Source organism: Hyaena hyaena, unplaced genomic scaffold (genome assembly GCF_003009895.1).
Source record: "Hyaena hyaena isolate Hyena2069 unplaced genomic scaffold, ASM300989v1 scaffold_1045, whole genome shotgun sequence".
In the NCBI taxonomy this organism is placed as follows: Eukaryota; Metazoa; Chordata; class Mammalia; order Carnivora; family Hyaenidae; genus Hyaena; species Hyaena hyaena.
Genome location: NW_024081679.1, coordinates 580,799 through 606,892, shown reverse-complemented (window position 1 = coordinate 606,892; position 26,094 = coordinate 580,799). Strand labels below are relative to the sequence as shown.

The window sequence follows — 26,094 nt, the reverse complement described above, 5'->3', positions numbered from 1 at the left end:
CAAAAATGCAGAGTGATGGTGACTAGAAATTACAGTTGAAGACAATTTAGGATCAACTAGGATTTGGTGTTCTTGTTTCAAAATCCAGATTTCATTTCAAAATACAGACGCTATTGCCTGCATTCTCAGTGATGTCGGCTTGCTGGTAAAACATGTATGTAATAGGTTAAAATTTCCACAGAACTATCATTTATCCCAGACCTTCGCCTCTACCAATATACAGCGCAGAAAACATCAAACATTTATTTTAGCCTAAAAAAGTGGCAGATCCTTTACCAAGAATGGGGACTCTAGTCATTCAGAAAAAAAGTATTCTTGAATATCTTCACTATGTCAGGCATTGTATTTAGTGCTGATACCACAGTGGGAAAGAAAAGACAAGAAAAAGACAAGATCTTGCTCTCTTTGAAGTGACAGTCAAGTTGCCAGGGAGAAGTAAGATTCACTATACCACTGCAAATTGTGATAAATTCATTGAAGGAACTATTTAGGGTTCTGTGAAAGCATATGGGAATGCAACATTAATATGTAAAATACATCAGCCTGAGGAGAGCGTCAGTGAGGGAAGACATTAAATAGAGACTCCAGGAGTGAGAAGTGAGCTGACCTGAAGGAATACTGAAAGAAAGGTGTTGTGGATCACAGAGCAAAGAGCTTGGCCTTGTCCAGGAGCTGGTCCTTGGCCTGGGCCAGAAGCTCCATTTCTGGAGAGTAATGATTAGCAGAGGGTTGGAGGTGACATGAGATGAGGTTTGAGAGGTGAGCTGAGGTCCGATTATGCCAAGATGTATAGGCTATATTAAGGATTTGAGATTTTATTCTGCTATGAGGACTCATTTAAAGATGTTAAGTGAGAATAGGATTGGCTTTATGGGTTTTGAGTCTCAATAATAAGTTGTAGTGCTTTTGCTGTGCTATAGCATATTTTAACTTATTTGAGACATATAGGTCATTTAGGAAAGTAATCCCTACTTCTTCAATGTCAATTTTTGCTCGAGAGCTAGAATTTTGCTCAAGCTTTAACTTAGGGTCATGTTTTAGGTAGAACTTATATTACAGGTATAGTTTTTATTCCATTCATTATGAAGGGAAGCAATTAATCATTTTTATTTAGTAGTAAAAAGTTCACATTAGACTATAATTGCTCTTATGAAGGTAATTTGTTTTCTTTTGTGAAAGTAGCTGGTTGAAAGAAAATAGCACTAGACAATATTAAAAATCGTGTAAAATTAAACTAAAAACACAATGTATATTATTTGTACCGATTTGTGCATGTATAATATGACTTTCCTCTGAGATGCTAAGTTGTTCATTCACTGATCTACTAAATATTATTTTTCAGTTATCTAATTACATGGTATTATATCAAGTTCTTTATACTGCAACTGTCCCAAGAGCTCTTTTTAAACCAGTGACTTAAAACTATGTATAATTTCTTAAGGGTTATAAAAATAAATATGTCCCTTTTGTATAAACTAGAAGTAGAGCATACTGGTAAATCTCTCTCCCTCTGTGTGTCTCTCTCGTATATGTGTTGTGTGTGTGTTTCTTTTTCCCCTTCTCTGATGGCAACTCCTAGTAATTAAAGGGTTTCAATGTGAAATACAGAAAAAAGTGATAAGAGTTTGCAAGAGAACCAAAATGGATTTTCCAGATGAATCTTTTGGTGTAGCAGATCTTAGAGAAAGAGTTTAGTATACCATCTGTTGTAAACGGAACTAAATTAATTTGATTAACTTTTATGTTCACATTGGTAAAAAAATCTGTGTAAGCCACTGACACATTTGAATTGTTAAGGGTTGTTTACTCCTTCACAACATCTTTAACTACATTATAATGAAGAAAAGTCAGAGTCCAAATTCTGCCATATACTGATAGTTACAAAAATATGTATTGGTAAGGAGACAAAGGCCAATTCATACAACCCATGAAAGCTTCATGAAGTCTCAAGACCCTGTCCTTAGGGGGTTCCTACATCTTCCTTTCTTGAATAATTTATTGGAGGCACATGTGATAATAACACAGCAGAAGGATTCTGTTACCCTTACAGTGGGTGCCAAGGAATGAGAATGCCTCCTACCCTGTGGCTTGATGCAGGATGTTTTCAAGATCAGTCTTAGGGTGGTACCAGATCTATGAGTAAAGGCTTTTTTGCCCTTAAGAGAAACATATACTCTTTTTTTTTTAAATTAGTGTTTTTAAATTTATTTTTGAGAGAGAGATAGAGATAGCACGAGCAGGGGAAGGTCAGACAGAGAGGAAGACACAGAATCCAAAGATAGGCTCCAGGTTCTGAGCTAGCTGTCAGAACAGAGCCTGATGCGGGGCTTGAACCCACGAACCACGAGATCATGACCTGAGCCCAAGTCTGACACTTAACCGACTGGGCCACCCAGGTGCCCCAAGAGAAACATACTCTATTGGGTATACGAGTTGGGTATAATTTTAAATATTTTAGCTAATCTGCATAAATTCAATACTAGGAATTTGATCGATAACAGCTGGTTACTTATATTCATCATGTTGATTAAAAGCCACTAATTTTACCAATGAAAGCCCATTTCTGACATTCACTACACTGATACTTTAGTGTTCATCCACAGATGGATAATGGAAGCACTTGTAGGAGCTGCCCTGGAGTCTGGCCTTTCAGGGTTAATGCTACTATCCATGCCTGGGATGTGGCTTCTTGATTGGAGCAAGTAATTGCCTTCCCTAAAATGAAGTTTAGGCCAGCACAGATATTATAATGCATTATGATGAAGTATTAAAATAACTTACAGACGGGGCGCCTGGGTGGCTTAGTCGGTTAAGCGTCCGACTTTCGCTTAGGTCATGATCTCGCGGTTCGTGGGTTCGGGCCCCGCGTCAGGCTCTGTGCTGACTGCCAGCTCAGAGCCTGGAGCCTGTTTCAGTCTGTGACTCCCTCTCTCTCTGACCCTCCCCTGCTCACGCTGTCTCTCTCTCTCCTAGAAATAAATAAAAAACATTAAAAAAAATAATAAAATAACTTACAGACATCATGTTATCATCTTTTTTTTTAAGCCAGTGGGCTGGCTATTTACTCTCCAAATACCTGTTTTGCCTTCTTTTGTATTAATGGCTGTTCAGTTCCAAAACTCTATTAATTTCAACAGTCATTGGCTTCTTTTTTCTTTTGTCGAGATGCTATGTGTGTAATCAATTTGATTAACTCACTCTCAGGTGCTTCATACACATTTCATTGAGAAAATAAAGCCACCAGTAATTCTCTCATCTCCATCATCCTAATTTTCATCGTTCCTCCCTCTGGGTTACTGCCTACACTGAGTTGTTTCCTACTCCTGAGCTCTGAATCCTGTCCTCTCTTGTCTCTTCAAGATCTTCAGTAGTAAAATTGTCTCTCTCTCTCTCTCTCTCCTTCTCCTCTCCCTCTTTTTCTCTCCTAAAGTATCATTCCCCCTCCCCCCCCCCCGTCTTCTTTCGTGGATCAATAATCAATTTACAAAATGTGTTTTTTTAGTTCCCCAGTTTGGAAAAGCCCTCCCTTGGCTCCATGTCCTGAACTAGCATCTCTGTCATTTTCTTTCCTCTTTAATGGTAAAATAGCTAAAAGAAACATCTGCTTTCTGACTTTCAAGTCTCTCATCAATCCATTATTACAGGATGTCATTCCTTGCTACTTCACCAAAATCCCTCTTGGCAGAGTCGAAGACTTTCATATCACCAAATGCAACATTCACGTGTCTGTTCTCCTTTTCTGGACTTCTCAGTGGTACTCCACCTAGCTGACTACCCCCGCTTATGAAGTACTTTTTCTCTTGCTTCCAAAGTTCTACTCTCTCATAAATTCCCTATTTCCTCACAGGCCACTGGTTACTTTGTAACCCAGGTACTAATTTCACCTTACCTTACTGATGGTTTTCTTATAATGATAATACACCATAGATCTCTTTTGAGTAGTTTATATAATCTGGTAAACTAGTTAAAAACTAGTTTTAGTTAACTGAGAAACATTTGGATTTGGAACTCAAATGGCTACAATCTTACCAGTTTCATGAATTTTTCTCCTGATCCAAATCCTGAAGAAAAAATAGAATTTATCTTTGAAAGGTGAATTCAGTGAAATAGCTTCACATTTTGGTCCAAAACTTTGAGCTCCTTAATCTTGTCATACACAATTCCTCATATTCACTTGAGACTTGATTAGATTTTTTAAGATGAGAAATGTCATAAGTATATTCAAATACTGTTTTATTGTTCACCTATTTAAACACATTATTTTTTGTGTGGTTAGTAATTCTGTTTTGTAATCTAATTTTCATACTTTACAAACCCTTAGTTGGAACATAATATGCGGTTTTAAAGATAAAAGCTCATGGAAACAAGATTAGAAAAATTCTGTACGTAAACCTTGGCACAAACCAGATGTTAATTCTCATCAGGTTGGCACCAAGTATTTTTGCATAGTTGAGAAACTAAACAGAATTTTAGGTTACTTGTTGTGCTGATGCACTTTATTATTCAATTTGGAATTTTCATTTGTCTACATGTTATGTTGACAGGTTGTCTCAGAGATGGCCAACCTTATGAAGAAGGATCAGTAATTAAGGAAAACTGCAATTCCTGGTAATGAATTTAAGTGGCAAACAACTGAGTTCTACTGTATGTGTATGTTGTCTTGAAATACAAGGAGTATTGTGAAATTAAATAAATATTTAAATACAGATTGAATCATAAGTCCTAGGATATCACATATCTGTAGCTTTATATAAGCATATTTCATTTAAAGGAGTGTTGAGAAATCTAACCATAGATAAGTCTTTGAATGCCTTAATTTGTTGTTCATGACAGTGGCCTTTTTTATACAGCAGGCCTGCCTAGAATTTACCTTTTAATTATAAGCATTCTTCAGGCAAGATATGCTAGAGGCCAATAGTGTTTTCTTTGATCACAGTAACAATATATAAAAACAGGCTGCCTTGTAATGATGATCCCACAGAAAGTTTCCAAATACATATACACTGAATCTACTGTCTAAATTATCTTGTGTTTTCAAAATTCATTGATTTTGTGGTCATTTCATTCATTAACTGCCTAGGGTAGAAGTTAAGAGCATATTGAGTGGTAGCTAATGCATATGTTATTATTTTATTTTTGCCAAGAATCAAATAGGCATAAGGCTATCATTAGTTAAAAAAAAAAAGTTTTATACCTTAACAATGTGCAATTCTGGTTACTCATTTTATAAATGTACTCCATAGAGGCTAGGCCACTTCTGTAACTTTTGTATCTTTGCAGCACATGCTCAGGACAGCAATGGAAATGTTCCCAGCTCATATGCCTTGTTCAACCAGAACTAATTGAACGTGTCAATAAAGGAGACTATGGGTGAGAAAAATCTTGCTTTCTAGACTTGTTGGCAGGTCCAGTTACTTCTCAGGTTTCAAACAATGTATTTCCTATCATTGGCTTCTAAAAATGGTCATTATTTCAAAAGAAAGAGTGGGAGAGAAATGGGAAAAGAAATAGACATGTAAGATTGGAATGAATGTAGGTAAATCTTAAATAATTAAAAATTCAAACACAAAGAGAAATATAGAACTGGGTCTTAAATTGTCTTGGAAGGAGCAGTGTCATGGTGTGAGTGAGGGGAGCAGAGGAAGCTTTAGTTTGGATAAGTATTTAGGTAAAATTAGGAAGTAGGCAAAAAATTGACTTATTCTTATAAACCATATTTCTCTCTCGGCTGCTGCCCTGACCCAGCCAATCAACCTGGGAGAATCAGAACCTAAGAGGTCAATATTTAATCTTGATGATTCCCCAAATAACCAGTCCATCTAGACAATTTCACTGACATGACCTATGTAGCCTGTTTCACTTACGGTTGAATCACAAGACTGGTCGAGCCACTTCACTTTGCTAATAAACTAAACATAAGGCTCACTGACAACTTAAACCTAGGAAATAATGGTTTGATGCCCTCTGAAAGATTAATAAATTAGGTAGCTTCTCTGTTTACATAGAGGGAATTATGATGTCAGTGTTAACAACTGGTTTTTTTTACTCAGCTAAAAGGAAGAGAGATAGACTGGTAGCTGCCTCAGGATTTCTCCGTTGCCATTGGTCAAATCTCTATATTCCCTTGGTAACATTTCTCACACTTTGGGAAGGATTTCACATAAGAAGATCTATTATCAAGTAACTATAAAAATGATGAAATTTTGAAATATAATTTTAAAAATCAGAAGTGTCAATTGCTGCCCCGTATGAGATCATAGGATAGATATTTCCCAGCACAATGATGACACTGAATTTCAATGTACCCAAAATATTTTCTTGGAAGACATGAGATTTAGAAAGTTATATTTTTCTGATGTTATTACTCTTCAACCATGCTTAATTCCTGTGTGTGTACGTGTTTAATCAATATTTTAGGTGATAATACATTTTAAGTATTTCTAGGGAAGATATAATTTTCTGTGGCTAAGTGATACTTAAATCATTAAAGGAACATAAGAGCGTGTGTCATCATTAGAAATGATCTGAATCAGCTTCTTAAAATAATTCAAATACTTGACCTATTGAGCACGTATTTCCAAGAAGCCATCAGCAGCAGCTTGCCTCTCTACTGTCACAGAACCCATTGGGAACCACAGTCAAATGCAACATGGAAAACACACATAAGATATGGAAGCTGGTAGGAAGAAAATTCTTTTTCTTTCTATCATTTGTTCACTGTGAGATAACTCTAGGACAAGTTAGGAGGCATGACTTCCCTTTTGTACCAAACACAGGTGACCTTAAAAGGACAAAAAGTAAAGTACAACTGGAGTAAAAGGAAACATTCATTGCCCACAGAAAAAAAGTTGAGTAAAAGAGACAAGCTGTGAAGAAAAGGAGTAAAACTAAATTACCAGAGGAAAAAAAAGGCAAGGGGAGTCCTTGAATTTAAAAGTTCTGGCATTTGGGGTCACCTCACTGGCTCAGTTGGTTATGTGTCAGACTTTGTTTCAGATCATGATCTCATAGTTCATGAGTTTGAGCCCCATGTCGGGCTCTGTGCTGACAGTTCTGAGCCTGAAGCCTGCTTTGGATTCTGTGTCTGTCTCCTTTTCTCTACCCCTCCCCCGCTCATTCTCTCAAAAATATATAAATATTTTTTAAAAATTCTGGCACTCAGATTTTTTCTATTCCTGATGTTCAAATTGTTTCCATGTGTGAAAAGAGACTCCTGTCTTTCAACACTTACTAAATGGTTTTTAAATAGCCTACCTGCAAATATATACTCCCTTTGCTTTTCTCATCTTGGTGGAGTTTTAGATCCAAGTCTTTATTCATTCCACATAAGCTCCTTCAGTGCATATTTATTCCCTGTGTTATATTTTTAATGCAATCCATTAATATTAGCAAAACATGTGTTTCTCTTGGGGCACTGCTATTGATATAAATAATTTCTGTCTTACAAGAATTTAGTCTAGCTGAGGAGTCAACATGTTATCAGTTTGTGAAAGGATTCCTAGTGATAGGGCGGTATTTAAGTGCCAAATTAGTAGCAGGAGTAATAATCAGCAAGTTAGTGGAACAAAGGGAGATAGATAACTGTTTCAATTACCTGATGTTGTGCAGCAAACCACTCCAGGATTTAACAGCTTAAAACCATGAGCTTTTCATTTGTTCACTTCAGCAACGTGGGCTGGACTTCGCTGAGGCTCTTCTCCTGATCTCTGCTGGGGTTATTCGTATGTCTATAGACATCTGGAGCCTCAACTGGGGCCCAGTTGTCAAAGGTGGACTCATTCACATGCCTGGTGGTTGGTGCTGGCTGTTGGGGGGCCTGTATGTCTCTCGTAGGCCAGCCTTAGCCTCTCTGCATACAGGGTTCAAATGGGGCACGAGAGGAAGCTGAGTCTCTTCAGACCTAAGCCTGCAAGTTGTGCAGCATCAACCCTCTTGCCCTCTGTTGGGCACAGCCTGTCCCTCCGCCTGCCCACATTCAAAGGCTGGGGAAATAGATTCCACGTCTTGGTGCAAACAGCCACAAATAATTTGTGGCCCTTTATAATCTTCCACATCTCTAAACTTGATTTTTTTTTTATGAACTGAAAATCTAGTTTATTGGATAAGTTGGCTTTGATTTTTCAATGATTTCTCAAATCAACATACCCCAAACCAAAAGGGTTTACCACTTCCACCTGTTGTTGGTGACCAGCTTTCCCCTCTGCCTTATCAGCCAAGCCAGAAAAATCAGAAATTAGTTTGATTCTTTTTTCCTCTTCACTCTCAGTCAGTAGTCTCTCATAATTCCCACATTCACGGTTTCTTTTGGGTATTTATACTCTCTACCTGTCTGCTATATTCTAGTGTATTTTTTTATGTAGCTAAATTTTTTAAAGTTTATTTATTTTGAGAGAGCAAGAGAGAGAGCACGAGGAGGCTCCTTGCTATCAGTGCAGAGCCCAACGTGGGGCTCAAATCCATGAACTGTGAGATCATCACCCGAGCCAAAATCAAGAGTTGAATATTTAACTGAATGAGCCACCCAAGCTCCCCTTTAGTGCAATTCTTTATCAAGCCTCATTTGAGATGACCTGATTTTTCTGTTTCTAGTCTGATAAAACTGAAACCAATCCTTCATACTTTCATGGTTATCCCTCTAAATCAAAGCTTTGATTCTGCTATTCACATTTAAAAAAAATATCAGTGATACTCCATTGCTTGTAGAATATCATTATGCCCCTTGGCAAAAGTAACACTCTGGCCCAAATACTGCTTTACTATCTTATTTTTTACACTCTTCCCCATTTCTGTCTCCCTAGGCCCTTTTATAGGTTTAGCATTGAATTAACTGATCTTCCCTAAATGTGCTACCCAGTTTCAAACCTGTATACTTTGCTCCTGAGTTGCTTTTTTTTTTTTTTAAAGAATAAATGTTCTCTTCTTTGACATCTGCCCACCGAACTCATTCTTATCCTTCCAGACTGAGCATCAAGTCACTTTTTGTAAATAAAAAAAATTATACCAATTCCTTCAGGCAGAGTTGTATTTGAATCCTCTACTCTGATCATACCTTGACCTACTGCTAATAAATGACACATACTGAAGTCATTTCTATCTTTGCAGTCTTTTTAGGGTCTGAGCTCCTGGAGAGAAATTTACTTATTACTAAGCTTTAAGAGAGAATAAGATAAATTAAGAATGTTCAGTAAATGCTAAATTGGACTGAAGGGAAAGTTGTGAGTCTATCAAATAGGTTGGAATAGAATAGTAGTCTTTTTACACTGTTTTGAGTATAAGTCATAGTAAGATGTACATTTAACTTTGTGATTTGACATACACACATATGCACATGCATACCTGTACAAATAAATGCTATATACAAACACCTACATATATAAAAACAGTACTTACTCTCACTATATGCAATAAACTCTAAATCTTCCTATTATGTCTCTTGTATTTTATTTTTTAATTCTATTTTTTTAAATTGCTCACTAAATTGAATAATTAATTAAATGACCAAAAGTGTATCTGAATATTTGGGAACTACCAGTTGTAAGGCACCAAAAACATACTTTACTGATGTCATGATTTTGCCTATGGCTGTTCTTAATAGTCTCTTTAAAGTGGGGCAATATCTAACATAGTCAGATGTTTCCTTGGGTGATGGAGACTGCACTCTAAAATTGTGGCTTACCAACTGTCCATAGGCTAATGAATAGGTAAAGAAAATGTGATACGTATATACAATGGAATACCACCATCAAAAAGAATGAAATCTTGCCATTTGCAACAGCATGGATGGAGCTAGAGTATTATGCCAGGCAAAAATAAGTAAGTTAGAGAAAGACAGATACCATATCATTTCACTCATATCTGGAGTTTAAGAGACAAAACAGATGAACATATGGGGAGGGAGGCAAAAAAAAGAGAGAGGGGAACAAACTATAAAAGACTCTTAATGAAAGAGAAGAAACAGGATTGACAGAAGGAGAGGGTTGGTAGATGAGCTAAATGGGTGACGGGCATTAAGGAGGGCACTTGCGATGAGCACTGGGTGTAAAATGTAAGTAATGAGTCATTAAATCCTACTCCTGAAACCAATATTATACAATATGTTGGCTATAATCTAAATAAAAATTGGAAAAAATAAAAAATAAATAAGCTTGTGGCTCAAAGTTGCTTAAGGTTTTATGAAGTAACAGATTTTATTTTAAAGAAGCATGAACTTGCTAGACATATTCTTGAAAATTGAGTTGTACTTTCCATCATTCATGATAGCCTATCACATTATAAGCAACTTTGGTAACTAACACAATAAAATTGAATTTAGTTTGATTTAAGTACTGAAAATATATTGTCCTCAAGTGGTAAATAATTCAAACAAGCAATGATTAAATTGCTATCATCGTTCTTATGTCCTTTCATCCTTTAAGAAATTTTTTGTTGAGAGGCACCTAGGTGGCTCAGTTGGTTAAGCAGCCAACTTTGGCTCAGGTCCTGACCTCACAGTTCATGAGTTTGGCTCTGCACAGGGCTCTGTGCTGACAGCTCAGAGCCTAGACCCTGCTTTGGATTCTGTGTCTCCCTCTTTCTCTGTCCCTCCCCTGCTCATGCTCTGTCTCTTTCTCTCTTAGAAAATAAAAATAAAAAAATTTTTAAAAAGAAATTTTTTGAATTTAAATTTCATTGTTAGATTTTGAAAACAAAGCTTCTTTTCCTACAAAAGGGCACAAACTAAAAATATAAGTACTTTCTGCTACCTAATTTCACATCAATTGAATTTATATCTTCATTAATAATAACTAAGATTATTGGGCACTTATACAAATTAATTCTTCAATATATGATAGAATATTTCAGTGTTTAAACAAAATATTAATAAAATTAATCAGCACTGATGTATATTTTTAAGTATAACTATTTTAGCCTCAAGTTTTCATGGATACTTCCTTTTACATGTAAAAGGAAATTATTTTTAAACATAAAGTAAGTATAAAACAATTACCCTGTATAACCTATAACTACATTTCTGTACATACAAGCCTCTTTCTTTATTTTAATGCTTATTTATTTATTTTGAGAGAGAGGGGATGGTGACCAAGAGAAAGAGAGAATCCTAAGCAGGCTCCATGGCGCCAGCACAGAGCTTGATCTGATCCCATGAACGGCCAAATCCTGACCTGAGCCGAAATCAAGAGTTAGAAGCCTAACTGACTGAGCCACCCAGGCACCCTTCAAATTTCTTTCTAAAATTCACTTTATGACATTTAAGTGAAAATGTATATGTTGTCCTTTTTGCCTCTTAATACCCTATAATATGTAAATATTCATATTCTTAAATTTAGCATATATTGACATAGCCTTAGGTTCCTCATATAAGTTATTAAAATCATTGATATAGACCTAATTTAAGAAGTGTCTCATATGTTTTACTATAAGGGAAGGCAATAATACATTCTTTATATAAGGAATATCTAGCTTACAGTAATCGTTCTGATTTTGTATCATTTCAAAAACATAAACAAACATGTATTTATAAAAGTGCTATTACATAACCTGTACCAATTTTTCTCTTTCATTTGGAAGGCAGATGGACAGCCCAGAACTACAGCCAATTCTGGGGAATGACTTTAGAAGAAGGCTTTAAGTACCGTCTTGGCACCCTGCCACCCAGTCCCACACTTCTGAGTATGAATGAAGTGACAGTAAGTGTTCTCTTTGACTCAAGTATGTGTGTGTTCATATAGGCATGTTTGTATGTGCATTTAAAGATTTTTTAAATGACTAAAATCATGAGTTTTTTGAGTTATAATTTTGTCATATAAATAGAAATCTTTACCAAAATGGTTGTTACCTTTCATGACAAATTTCATGTGAACTCTGAGCATTGACCAATGTCTAACAGAGAATATCTTCTGCCTTCAAGAACGATCATGTATTCATTTACACACTAATGATTTCATAGAATTTTGTATTTCTGATTATTGGTCATTGAGCGACCCAACGCTCAAGCAAGTAATTAGTTGTCCATATTTTTCTTAAGTAAACACAGTTAGCTTTTTAATTCATCAATACAGAGTTTTGCTGTCTTTGGGCTAGTCATTATCACATGAGGCTAAGGTAAATGGCAGTAACTGCAGACATGTATGCTATGGTAATTTGTAAAGGTTTATCCTCAAAATTTCCATTACAGGAGCACCTTCAAATTTTGCTGGATGACCTTGCAAACTGTTTCATGTAATTGCTGGGCTTACTACACTCTTACACTCTGCACTATTGTATAGGCTTTCCCTTTCATTTTTAAGAGATGTTATTATCTGATAATAGGTATCTTGTATAAGAGGCTCCTATCTCTGCAGTATCACAGACCTCTAACTCACAGAGTGGCAGATTGACCACCAGCTGTTTGTGTCAGGCACACATACTCCCAGTTGAGACGTTGACTGTATTCAAGGCCTTGTACAAATGCCCAGGGCTGAGGGGTGCTCCCAGGTGGCTAGAGAGCATCCTTTTTTCTCTGCAGCACTGGCTTCAGGTCCTGGCTGCCCGGAAGCTCTCAGTGTCTCAGGAGCGAGCAGGGCTGTTGTTTGCCATTGAACAAGGTGTAAATCCACAGGTTTCTCATGAAGCATTTAATGAACTTTGCTTTCAAGACATGTGGTCCCCTGAGTAATTATATTAATTCAAGTTCCAGGAGACAGTTCTGCCAAATTATAACTAATATCAGAAAAGATTACAATAGCCAACATGTATTGAGTAGCCATGTGTTAAACTCTCATATAAACACTTTCATACATTATGTCATCTAATTCTCTCAGCAGCTTAATGTAGTGGGTACTATGATTATCTACATTTTTTTTTGTTTTCTGTTGTTTTTTTTAATTTTTCTTAAATGTTTATATTTGAGAGACAGAGCACAAGTGGGGTGGGGCAGAGAGAGAACAAGAGACAGAGAATCCAAAGCAGGCTCCAGACTCTGAGCTGTCAGCACAGAGCCCCATGTGGGGCTCCATCCCACCAACCGTGAGATCATGACCTAAGCCGAAGGCAGACACTTTAACTGACTGAGCCACCCACGTGACCTGTTTTTTTTTTTTTGTATTTATTTATTTTTGGCAGAAAGAGCATGGGCAGCAGAGGGGCAAAAAGAGAAAAGGAGACAGAATCTGAAGCAGACTCCAAGCTCTGAGCTGTCAGCACAGAGCCTGACGCAAGGCTCGAATTCCCATACCAAGAGATGATGACCTGAGCTGAAGTCCAACACTAAACCTACCAAGCCACCCAGGCACCCCCTATCTACATCTTAAAGACAAGTAAAGTGAGGTTGAGAGAGGTTAAATCACACTGAGACTGGCAGCAGTAAAAAGGCACCACAGAATTACTTAAATTTCAGGGACAGGCCATCTTAAAATATCTGAGCCCCCAAATAATCCCTTAGCATTCCAGTAGAATCAGTTAGATTTGACCAGCTCAGGTTCAAAATAGCAAAAAGCAGAGCTAACTTGATGAAATGATTAGCTGTAGAGAAACTTTTAGATCTTTCCTAGAACCAGTAAGATACAAAATCTTTAGAGCTGTGGCTCAGATTCATGGTTTTTAGTGACCTAATTCTATGATCAATTGGAAGCGTTACTTTTTTTTTTTTTTTTGGTTGCCTTTTTTTTTTAATTTATCCCTATCTGCAAAAAAAAAAAAAAAAAAAGAGAGAGAGAGAGAGGCAGTATATTTAATGAAGAATAAATTCATTCCCTTTATAGGATTATTTTATCCCTTGCTTTTATTAAGTGCCTCAGGTAGTCAAAGAGTCATTTGGGTGTCTATATACATTTTCTCTGGATTATTTCTAACATTTCCTTTTTAAGGTTTAATTTTTGCAACTTGGACTGTTTTTTATTCTAGAGAACATGAGGTGCATTTCTTTCCCAAGTTGCCACTCACCACAGTATAGAAAAGGAAATCCAATTCTAATTCATTTATTGGCTGCTGGGGATTTATTTGCATAAAAGTTGTGGAGATATTTAAATGAAAATTCTTAATGATTAGTACTTTGGGAGAATTAAAATTGCCCAATGCTATGAATTAATGGAACACAGTTGCCAGCTTATTCCAGGAAAGCAATAAGGAAAATCTGGCTGATGTAAGACTTCCATTACCCACTCATGAGGTAAGGCAAGGAAATAGCTTCTTATTTTTAGGGCATGGTAGCTTGAGGACTGAGGGCCTTTCAAAAAGTTTCCAAGCGTTGGAGGTGTCCTAATATATGGAGATGGAAGAAAATCAGAAATGTAACAAGTACTCATAGGAAGTGAGCTGAGTGGAACTGGTTGCTAGAGAAAGGCTACAAAATAGATCAATTCTCAGCCTGGCTACTACATAGAAAATACTGTACAATGAAATGGAATTCTTTTCTTTGTGGAGACGCTTGTGAATAGCTCCTCATCCCCTACCTTTCCAAACATTTTTTAAATGCTATTTTCAACAGGATGGTCTATGGGTAGAGATAGAATAGTCAGTTGCCAACAGTGGCAATGATTTTACTAAGAAATTCCACTGCATCTCCACCCCCAAAACTTCTTCCTTTTCTTGACAATTTTACCTGAATGAGAGTTGGGGTTTATAAAATTCTTTTTCCAGGGTGGGGAAGGTAAGTCATGAGTCATTCCTGGTTTCTCAGAAGGCTCTTCTCTTCCTTGGCTGGGTTCCTGGTTTCATTCACTATTCCCATAATATGTCTGCTGAGCATGAGTTAGGGAAATATCAATAGGCATTGTGCAGAGTTCCATGATCACAGAGATATGAAAAAATGTGTTTAATGTGTAGGAGCTTGTTCAGTTCAAATGAATATGTGTAGAGTGTGGTTAGTAGCAAAGAAGGATAAAAAGATGTTGAGAGTGGAGGATTGGAAAAAAGTTAACTTCAGGGTTTGGTGGAGCCCTTCCTTGATGGCAATCTTAAATGAGGACAGACAAAAGAAACCATAAACTTACTGTGTTCTCTGGGTACAAGCAGATTAGATGGGAAAAAGTGAAAAAGGGAAAGAAAGAAGACTGTTCAGACCATTCAACTCCTTGGTGTTTAGAAAGACTTCACCCACATTAGAATTAATTATGTCTGGGGTCAGGTCAACAAAAGCCGGCTGGTGAATGCATGCATATGTTGATTTTTTTCTTGAAGGTTGTCTTAGATTGGTATTGTTTGAAGCAATGCCTTGATTGAACAGTTCTATTCTTAATTGTTCTACACTAAAAATGTTATGAATGATTAGATGAATCAACCATTCTTGGCAGTCCATTGGAGCTTTGTATGTTGTATCAATAGATTCATAATGCAACTGATTGAGAGCTGGTCATCAGAAGGACTGTAGCTCCCCACAAGAAATTCAAATTCTTTCCATTGAGTCTTTTGTCCCCTTGTAGCATAAAACAGGCTATGACACAGTTTGACACTTATTTTAATATTTCTCGACATTTGTTCCATGAACCACCTGTCTTTTGAGATTGGGAGTAAAAATGTCCCATCTGGGGGCATGTGGGTGGCTCAGTCGGTTGAGCATCTGACTCTTGATCTTGGCTCAGGTCATGATCTCGTGGTTTGTGAAGTTCCAGCCCTGCACTGTCAATTCAGAGCCTGTTTGGGATTCTCTCTCTCTGCCCTTCCCCACCTCTTTCTCTCTCAAAATAAATAAATAAATAAAATAAATTAAAAGATGTCTCATCTGTGGTCAAATAAATTTGTGAAATTGTATATTATATTTTCCTTCTGAAAATTCACACTAGAGCAGAAGTACATTTAGGGATAAATTATAACTTTCTCAGTGTGTCAGAAAGAAAACTGTGGAGACAACCAATTAGGACTGCATGCAAAATGCATTGGCTGAGGTCTTTTGAGCCAGCAGAAGCATCACAGTTGAAGTCTTTTAATAGATGTGGAAGCCAGTGTGTTTACCCATGTGGGCACCATTCCATATACCAACCATAATGAACATGAGCTCTGGAGCCAGTGTACTTGGGTCTCAATCTGGCTCCTTCACTTATGCCTCCGTTGTCTCCTCTTTGAAATAATGATAGCAGTACTACCTTGCTCATGGGGTTGTAAGAAACCATGAAATGCTGAAAGAGAAGTGCTTATTATATACTATATTATGTATATGACAGAAATATTACTATATATTGTATAAAATTGTTCTTTCTCCCTTGGTTTAACCATGGGAGAATAGCAGGATCAATTCCATAAGAACAAAATTATACAAAGCTTGGAGATTTTTGTTTCGTAAAGAAAGGTGTCATTCTGGAAATATTGGCTCTGTTGGAGTTTACATATTTCTGGTGAACCTGAAAATTCTACTATGCTCCTAAATCAAATCAAATCAAGTCAAATCAAATCAAATATAATATAATCTGCTCTAATCTAATCAGCATCTTTGTACCTGATTGTTTTCCTAGACATAATATTCAAGTGCTTTTGAATTTGGGAGATAACTTCAAGAAGCTTTGCTGCATTATATTCTGTTATAAATATTACAAATATTTTGAATTAAAAATACTATTTTTAGGCAGATGGAGAAATTGAGAGTTCATTTCTATACTTGGCTCAGTTCAAACAATTTTTAAAATAGTTTTGTTGTTGTTGATTCCCTAGGTAGAACAATAAAGTTAACCAAGTTATAATAGATGTTTAAAAAAATTTTTTTTGGTGAACTTTATATTTTCCTAGTATAACATGTTTTCTCAGTCACCCAATATAAATGATTTTGGTGTGTTTTCGTTGACATTACTAATAAAGGAAAAATAATGTCTTTATGTTTTGTTAGAAGTTAAAAGTAAAATAATATTTTATATAAGTAAAACAATGTTTTATATAATAACTATTAAATCTACCAATCACTGAAAAGAGAAATGAAAATTTATCTAATCATCAGGATACCTGATCATTCTAGGTAACACACAGTATTAACTGACTGGATTTATTTCTCTAAGTCATTAGTTATAACAAGAGAAATTTGTTTTTTCCTGTCTGAAATATATTCAAAAACAGCAAGTACTGAGGGAAGAGAAGTACCTTTGGAAAAAATCAAAGTGAATATTACCAAGTGTAGCTTTTAACCTTTCACAGGCTATTGAAAATTTTAATTTGATTAAAAATAATTTACCTGATTCCAGAAGTGTTTGTCACCTGTGTGAACAGAAGCCTCTGTGGAGAACCAAATACTATCTAGAAACATGAAAGACACAGTTACATGGTTTTGTTCTTTCCATAATACTAAACAAAAATGACCATTTTCCCCATAAAAATGATGTTTAGCTGCCACATTCATGAATATAGGCATCAGGCTTGAATAATAACTACAAAATGCAGAAGAGGGGCACGGCCAAATGTTGTGGTCGAGTCTAAGTGTATATTTTCCTCAGTTCATCGCAGAATCTTCTCATCTATGTAGGTAAAGAGCCAGGGACAGATTAGGATGCCAGTTCTTGCTGTCTCCAAATTAAGAGTTTTTAAAATTCCAAGAGCATCAAGGCGTGTGCTAGTATCTCTATCCTTTCCTTCCTTCTCAGAACGGAACCCCACAGTCTTCGAGAAACTTTAGAAAATGCACACCCTGCCTTCCTCCTTATTCAGCTGCACTTGTGGCAGAACGCATGTCTTATCTCTCAAGTCAGTTTTTAAGTTTTCAGTTCTCAGTTTTATTTTTCTGTGCTACTTACAATCTGGTGCATAACGCTGTGATATAATTGAACATGACTCGAACAACACTGTGAGGCTGAATTGATCACTGCAAGGCAAATCTCCAAAAAGAAATGTGAAAATTTATTTTTCCCTCCTTGTGAATAAATATTTGGGGCTGTTACAAAGTAGATTCTTGAGGTGATTTGGTGTGTTGATAGAGCAAGCACCAGCTCTCTGGGTTACCCCAAACCTGAGTTATTGGGTCTATTCTGTGCTTCTTCCCAGAGCATGTTTCCTCTGCTTCATAAGCAAAATGATATGAAATAAAATGAAATAAATACTTTGAATTGGGTCATGGAAATTTAAAATCATGAATGTTATTTCCATTTCCTAGAGTTTCACAACACTTAGGTAGCTTGTAAAAAAAAAGTATTGTAATGGGGAAAAAATCTATTTAATTTTCAAAACCAGTGTTTCTCAGAACTGTTGGATTAATCAACTCCTTCTTTTGTAATTATCTATTACAATTCCCCATAATTAGTATTCTAAGAAACTCATTTTTGAAGATGTTATAGTTCATCAATTTCTAGATGCTTATTTTCTTCACTTTTTTTGCACCTCTGAAATTGGGATGCTTCTTATATTTGATGATGTCCTGGGTTCAGTGAAATATGGGACTGTCCTGGCAATTTTAATGTCACTTGTGTGTGCTATTCTAATTATGATTAAAGGCATCTGAGAGTGACAAAAATTCAAAAGGATAGTGGCTTAAATTTCATAGAAATTGATCTATCAGCAGCAAATCTGAAAATGGGTGGTCTTCCTCTAGAATTGCACTCTAGTGGTGTTGGGTACTCAGACTTTTTCTTTCTTGTTATTCTGTTTTCCACAGTCTCTATATCCAAGGTCATGTAATCATTCAGGAAGGCTGCCCCATGTCTCTCTGTACCCTAATTCCTGCTAGCAGGAAAATAAAAAAGATTGATAAAAAGGAAGAAAAGTGAAGTGTCATTTATCTCTGAAAGTTCTCAGAAACTGCTGATGACACTTCAGCTTATATCGCATTAGGACAGAACCTAGTAAGGGACCATGCCTAGGAGCCAATGGAGCTAGGGAATGCAGTCCTTTTTCTGAGCTGCATGTGATGAGCTAAAACTGTTATTTCTTTTTTTTTTAAAATTTTAATGTTTATTTTTGAGAGAGAGAGACAGAGTCAGAGCATGAGCAAGACAGAGGCAGAGAGAGAGGGAGACACAGAATCCGAAGCAGGCTTCAGGCTTTGCCTCATATGAGGCTTGAACCCACAGATGTGAGATCATGACCTGAGCCGAAGTTGGGCACTTAACTGACTGAACCATCCAGGCTCCCCTAAAGTTGTTATTTCTATGAATATAGGGAATCCTATGGAAAGGGGGAGGATTGGAGAACTAGCACTACCTGATGTAGTGTGATCATGGAATACTGATATTTATAACTAGATCACTAAACAAATTACTCTATAAATAGAAACTAGAGAAATCTCCAACTTAATTCTTCCAGAGTTAAAGAATGAAGACAAATATTGTTGAAGTTGAAAAACTCATTTTGCTGTTAGCAACCAGAAAATTAGCCCTATCCTCTCCAACATCAAATAGTTTTAGAGGAAATTTCTTGGTATTCATGGCCTTGGATTGTGAAGGTCAGAACAGAATGATATTCTCTGTTGCCTTTGATTCTCAGGTCACTCTGATTATCCAAATTTAAGTGGAGGAAAGTGCAGCCAGAGATAGAGGCAGTTACTCCCATAGTGGATATTGTGGAGATATGGGCTCTTAGTAAGAATGTCCAGAATGTCCAGAATTTGACCAGAGTCTTCTCAAGCTGCTCTGTGATTATGTTTGTATTATTCTTTCAGATATTTTGATTAAATTAAATGCAGAAAATACTGTAAAAAATTCTCCAGTGTTCACCATTGCATTTAACTTTTATATTTACTCACAAGATCTTTAATCTCGAACCTTAAATAGATATATTGAAGCAGGGAGACTGTTCAAATTTAACTTCAAATTTGACTCATGTTACTTTGGGAAAATAGCTAGATTATGACTGAAGCTTTTTCATCATTGCAGTTAAAATATTTAAAAATGCCCATATGCAATAGTGCATATATTTTTAAAAATAAATTTCTTATTTAAGCCACTGTCACTTTGAGATTTCTGTCGTTCTTAGCTGATATTCTTGATTCTTTTGCTTTATTAACATCCTTTAACCAAAAATTAGCATTTGTTGAAGCCCAGCATCTATCACAAATTCCTTAACGCTATTATTCTGTGATGCCTACTTTAGTTTATAAGCCCTTAAAAACAACTTTTGCATTACAGAGACATGCAGTAGTCATGGAATAATGGGATATAAAATTTGTTCTTTGTTTATTATATCAGATTATCTGATATCATAAGGCAAATAAAACTGCAAGATAGTATGTGCTTGTTGATTTTCAAAGCCTACGGGCTTATTCTTTGGCAAACCAATCTGAAATAAGTGATAAAAATTCTGAAAGATCCAATAGGTGAGCTTTATGAATTGGATCTGGCTTAGTGGGTTGGTAAATATATCTTCAAGTAAAATGTTATTTTGTTTGTTATTTCTCTATTGCCTTATCTTATTGAGGAAGATTGACCTTTAGTATTTTCTTAAAATTTTATTCAAATCCAAGGTACTTAACATATTGTGTAATAACGGTTTCAAGAGTAGAATTTAGTGATTCATCACCTATGTTCATCTGTTTTGTTTCTTTTCTTTTTAAAAAATATTTAATGTTTGTTTATTTATTTTGAGTGAGTGAGCACAAGCAGGGGTGGCGCAAGGTGGGGGCGACAGAGAGAGACTCCCAAGTAGGCTCCATGCTGGTAGCATAGAGCCTGACACGGGGCTTGAACTCCAAACCATGAGATTATGACCTGAACTGAAACCAAGAGTTGGACGCTTAATGGACTGAGCCCATGTTCATCTATTTTGTTTCTTAAATTCCACATATGAGTGAAATCATGAGATATTTCTCTTTCTCTGGCCTATTTTGCTTAGTATAATACATTCTAGTTCCGTTCATGTTGTTGCAAATGGGAAGATTTCATTCTTTATGGTTGCCGCATGCACATATATGACACACCTTCTTCATTCATCGGTCAGTGGACATTTGGACTCTTTCCATACTGGCTATTTTTGATAGTGCTGCTATAAACATCAGAGTGCATGTGCCCCTTCAAATCAGCATTTTTTTTATCCTTTGAATAAATCCCTAGTGGTGCATTGCTGGGTCATAGGGTAGTTTTATTTTTAATATTTTGAGGAACCTCCATACTGTTCTCCAGAGGGGCTGTACCAGTTTGCATTCCCACCAACAGTGCAAAAGTGCTCCCCTTTCTCTGCATCCTTGCCAACATCTGTTGTTTCCTGAGTTGTTAATTTTAGCCATTCCACACAGGTGCAAGGTAGTATCTCAGGGTGGTTTTGATTTGTATTTCCCTGATGATGAGTAATGTTGAGCATCTTTTTGTGTGTCTGTTAGCCACCTGGTTGTCTTTGGAAAAGTGTTCATGTCTTTTGCCCATTTTTTCACTGAATTATTTGTTTTTTTGGGTGTTGAATTTGATAATTTCTCTATAGATTTTAGACATTAACCCTTTATCTGATATATCATTTGTGTTTTCCCCCATTCTTTTGGTTGCCTTTTAGTTTTGTTGATTGTTTCCTTTGCTGTGCAGAAGGTTTTATCTTGATGAAGTTCCAATAGGTCATTTTTGGTTTTGTTTCCCTTGCTTTGGAGACATGTCTAGTAAGAAGTTGCTGTGGCCAAGGTCAAAGAGGTTGTTGCCTAGTTCTTCTCTAGGATTTTCATGGCTTTCTGTCTCACACTTAATTCTCTCATTCATTTTGAGCTTATTTTTATGTATGGTATAAGAAAGTGGTCCAGGTTCATTCTTCTGCATGCCATTGTCCAGTTTTCCCAACACCATTTGCTGAAGAGATTGTCTTTTTTCCTTTGGATATTCTTTCCTGCTTTGTCAAAGATTAGTTGGCTGTATGTTTGTGGCTCCAGTTCTGGTTTCTCTATTCTGTTCCATTGATCTGAGAATCTGTTTTTGTGCCAGTCCCATACTATCTTGATGATTACAGTTTTGTAATTCAGCATGAAGTCTAGAATTTTGATGCTTACAGCTTTGGTGTTCTTGTTAAGATTACTTTGCCTTTTTGGGGTCTTTTCTGAGTCCATATAAATTTTAGAATTGTTTGTTCTAGCTCTGTGAAGAATGCGGGTGTCATTTTGATAGAGGTTGCATTAAATGTATAGATTCCTTTGGTTGTATAAACATTTTAACAATATTTGTTCTTCCAATTCATGAACATGGAATACTTTTCCATTTCTTTGTGTCTTCTTCAATTTCTTTCATAAGCTTTCTATAATTTGCAGGGTACGGCTCTTTTATCTCTTTGGTTAGTTTATTCCTAGGTATTTAATAATTTTTGGTACAATTGTGAATTGGATTGATTCCTTGATTTTCTTTTTAAAAATGTTTTTAATGTTTTATTTATTTTTGAGCGAGAGAGAGAGACATTGTGAGCAGGGGAGGGTCGAGAGAGAGGGAGACACAGAATCTGAAGCAGGCTCCAGGCTCTGAGATGTCAGCACAGATCCCGACTCGGGGCTCCAACCCATGAACCGTGAAATCATGACCTGAGCCGAAGTCAGATGCATAACTGACTGACTGAGCCACCCAAGTGCCCCTGATTCTTTGATTTTCTACTGCTTCATTATTGATGTACAGAAATGCAACCAATATGTATGCATTGATTTTGTATCCTGTGATTTTGCTGAATTTATGTATCAGTTCTAGCAGTATTTCGGTGGGGTCTTTTTGGATTTTCTATGTAGAGTATCGTGTCATCTGCAAAGAGTGAAAGTTTGATTACTTCCTTGATGATTTGGATGCCTTTTATTTCTTTTTGTTGTCTGATTGCTAAGTCCAGGACTTCCAACACTCATTTGAACAACAGTGGTAAGAGTGGACGTCCCTGTCATGTTCCTGACCTATCAGGAACCTCCCAGTTTTTCCCCATTAAGGATGATATTATCTGAGGGCCTTTTGTATATGGCCTTTCTGATCTTGAGGTATATTCCTTCTTTCCTTACTTTCTTGAGTATTTTTATCAAGAAAGGATGCTGTATTTTGTCAAATGTTTTTTCTGCTTCTATTGAGAGATAATGTGGTTCTTATCCTTTCTTTTATAGAATGCGATGTATCACATTGATTAATTTGTTGATATTGAATATTAAATCACCCCTGCAGCCCAGGAATAAATCCCACTTGATTGTGGTGAATAATTCTTTTAATGTATTGTTGGCTTTTATTTGCTAGTATCTTGGTGAGAATTTCTCCATCTATGTGCATCAGGGAAATTAATCTGTAATTTTCCTTTTTAGTGAGGTCTTTGGCTGGTTTTGGAATCAAAGTAATGCCTGTCTCATAGGATGAGTTTGGAAGTTTTCCTTCCTTTTATACTTTTTTGGAACATCTGCAAATGAATAAGTTTTAACTCTTTTTAAAATGCTTGGTAGAATTCCCCTGGAAAGCTTATCAAGCCCTGAACTCTTGTTTGTTGGGAGATTTTTGATAACTGATTCAATTTCTTTATTGATTATGTGTCTCTTCAAATTTTCTACTTCTTCCTGTTTCAATTTTAGAAGTTTATGTGTTTCTAGGGATTTTCCATTTCTTCCAGATTGCCCAATTTGTTGTCATATAGTTGCTCCTAATATTCTCTTTTTACTGTTTGTATTTCTTTGGTGTTGGTTGTGATTTCTCTTTTTCATTTGTGATTTTATTTATTTGTGTCCTTTCCTTTTCCTTCTTTATCAGTCTGGCTAGGGGTTATCAATTTTGTTAATTCTTTCAATGAACCAGCTTCTAGTGTTATTGATCTGTCCTTTGTTTTTTTGTTTTGTTTGTTTGTTTTCCCAATACAATTGAATACTGCTGTAATCATTATTATGTCCCTTCTTAATCTGGTTTTGAGCTTTATTTGCTATTGTTTTACCAGCTCCATTAGGTGTAAGGTTAGATTGTGTACTTGAGACATTTCTTCCTTCTTTAGGAAGGCCTGGATTGCTATGTACTTCCCTCTTATGACTGCCTTTGATTCACCCCAGTGGTTTGGACTGCCGTGTTTTCATTTTCATTTGCATCCATGTACTTTTTAATTCCCTCTTTAATTTCTTGGTGAACACATTCATTCTTTAGTAGGATGTTCTTTAATCTCTAAGTATTCATGGTCTTTCCATTTTTTTTTTCTTGTGATTGATTTCAAGTTTCATAGCATTGTGGTCTGAAAATATGCATGATCTTGATCTTTCTTGTGCTTGTTGAGGACTGATTTATGACCCAGTATGTGATCTTTTCTGGAGAATGTTTAGTGCATTTGAGAAGAATGTGCATTCTGCTGCTTTAGGATGAAATGTTCTGAATATATCTGTTAAATCCATTTGGTCCAGTGTGTCATTCAAAGCTATTATTTCCTGGTTGACTTTCTGCCTATGTGATACATCCATTGCTGTAAGTGAAGTGTTGAAGTCCCCTACTATTATGTTATTATTGTCAGTGAGTTTCTTTATGTTTGTGATTAATTGATTTTTATATTTGGGCATTTCAAGTTGGGTGCATAAATATTTATAATTGTTAGATCTTCTTGGTGGGTAGACCTCTTAATTATGATATAATGTCCTTCGTCATCTTTTGTTACAGTCTTTGTTTTAAAATCTAGTTTTTCTGATATAAGTATGGCTACTCCAGCTTTCTTTTGACTTCCATTAGCATGATAGATGGCTCTCTATCCCCTTAATTTCAATCTGCAGATGTCTTTATGTCTAAAATAAGTCTCTTGCAGGTAGCATATAGATGGATCTTTATTTTTTTTAATCCATGCTGATATCCTGTCTTTTAATTGGAGCATTTAGTTTATTTACATTCAGAGTGATTATTTGAAGATATGCATTGTGTCAGTGTGTTGCCTATAGAGTTGGTGTTTGATGTTATCTGATCCTTTTTTTTCCCTCCACTCAAAGATTTCCCCTTAGAATTTCTTACAGGACTGGTTTAGCGGTCATAAATTCCTTTAGATTTTGTTTGTCTGAGAAACTCTTTATCTCTCCTTCTATTTTGAATAACAGCCTTGCTGTATAAAGAATTCGTGGCTGCATATGTTTCTGATTCAGCACGTTGAATATATCCTGCTTCCTTTTTCTGGCCTGTCAAATTTCTGTTAACAGATCTGCTGTAAACCTTATCTGTCTTCCCTTTCAGGTTAAGGATTTTTTTTTCCCTTGCTGCTTTTGTAATTCTTCCCTCGTCTGTGTATTTTGTGAATTTAACTATGATATGCCTTGATGATAGTTAGTTTTTATTGAATCTAATGGGAGTTCTCTGTGCTCTTTGGATTTTAATATCTGTACCTTTTCCCTGATTAGGAAAGTTTCCAACTATAATTTGCTCTTCTAAAACTGCTCTTTTTCTCTCTCTTCTCTGGGATTCCTATGACTCAAATGTTATTCCTTTTTAAATAAGTCATGGCGTTCTCTGTATCTTGTATATTGATCTTTTGCCTCTTCTTCTCTCTTTTTTTTCTGCTGCATTATTTCCATAATTTGATCTTCTATATCACTGATTAACTGCTTTACTTCGCCTTCCTGCTGTCATGTTATCCCTTAGAGATTGCATCTTGGTTATAGCATTTTTAATTTTGGCCTGACTAGCTTTTACTTCTTTTATCTCCACAGAAAGAGATTCTGTAGTGTCTTCTATGCTTTTTTTTTAACCCTTGCTAGTACTCTTATAATTGTGGTTTCAAATTCTAGTTCAGACATTTTACTTATATCAGTGTTGATTAAATACATTGCTGTCATTTTTGTTCTTTCTTTATTTAAAATGTTTATTTATTGGGGGAGGGGCTCAGAGAGAGAGAGGGAAACACAGAATTTGAAGCAGGCTCCAGTCTCTGAGCCATCAGCACAGAGTTTAGCACAGGGCCCAAAACCACAAACTGTGAGATCATAACCTGAGCTGATGCTTAACCAACTGAGCCACACCAGTGCCCCCTTCCTGTTCTTTCATTTGGGGTGAATTCCTCTATCTTATCATTTTGGAGGAAGAAAAAAATGAAATTAAAAGTTAAAAAATAAAAACAAATGAATCAAATAAAGGAAGCACGATCCTAGATGTGTTTCACAGTCTGCTTATTGAAAGAAACTCGAAATGATAGAGAAAAAAGAAAGGGAAACAATTTAAAAATTACAAAGAAACTAAAATAGAATAAACAAAAATAAAATAGAATAAAACAATTTAATTTTTTGTAATGTTTTATTTATTTATTTCTGAGAGAGAGAGAGAGAGACAGGAGAAGGTCACAGAGAGA

General features: G+C 36.0%; 1 protein-coding gene across 1 annotated transcript in view; it reads left to right on the top strand.

The window, feature by feature from the left end:
- TINAG (tubulointerstitial nephritis antigen) overlaps positions 1-26,094 on the top strand; it is an 85,398-nt gene that overhangs the window by 1,408 nt on the left and 57,896 nt on the right. Inside the window, exons 2-4 of the mRNA XM_039222047.1 lie at positions 4,545-4,608; positions 5,281-5,370; positions 11,573-11,687. Coding sequence (XP_039077978.1) covers positions 4,545-4,608; positions 5,281-5,370; positions 11,573-11,687 — 269 coding nt within the window. The remainder of the gene's footprint in view (positions 1-4,544; positions 4,609-5,280; positions 5,371-11,572; positions 11,688-26,094) is intronic.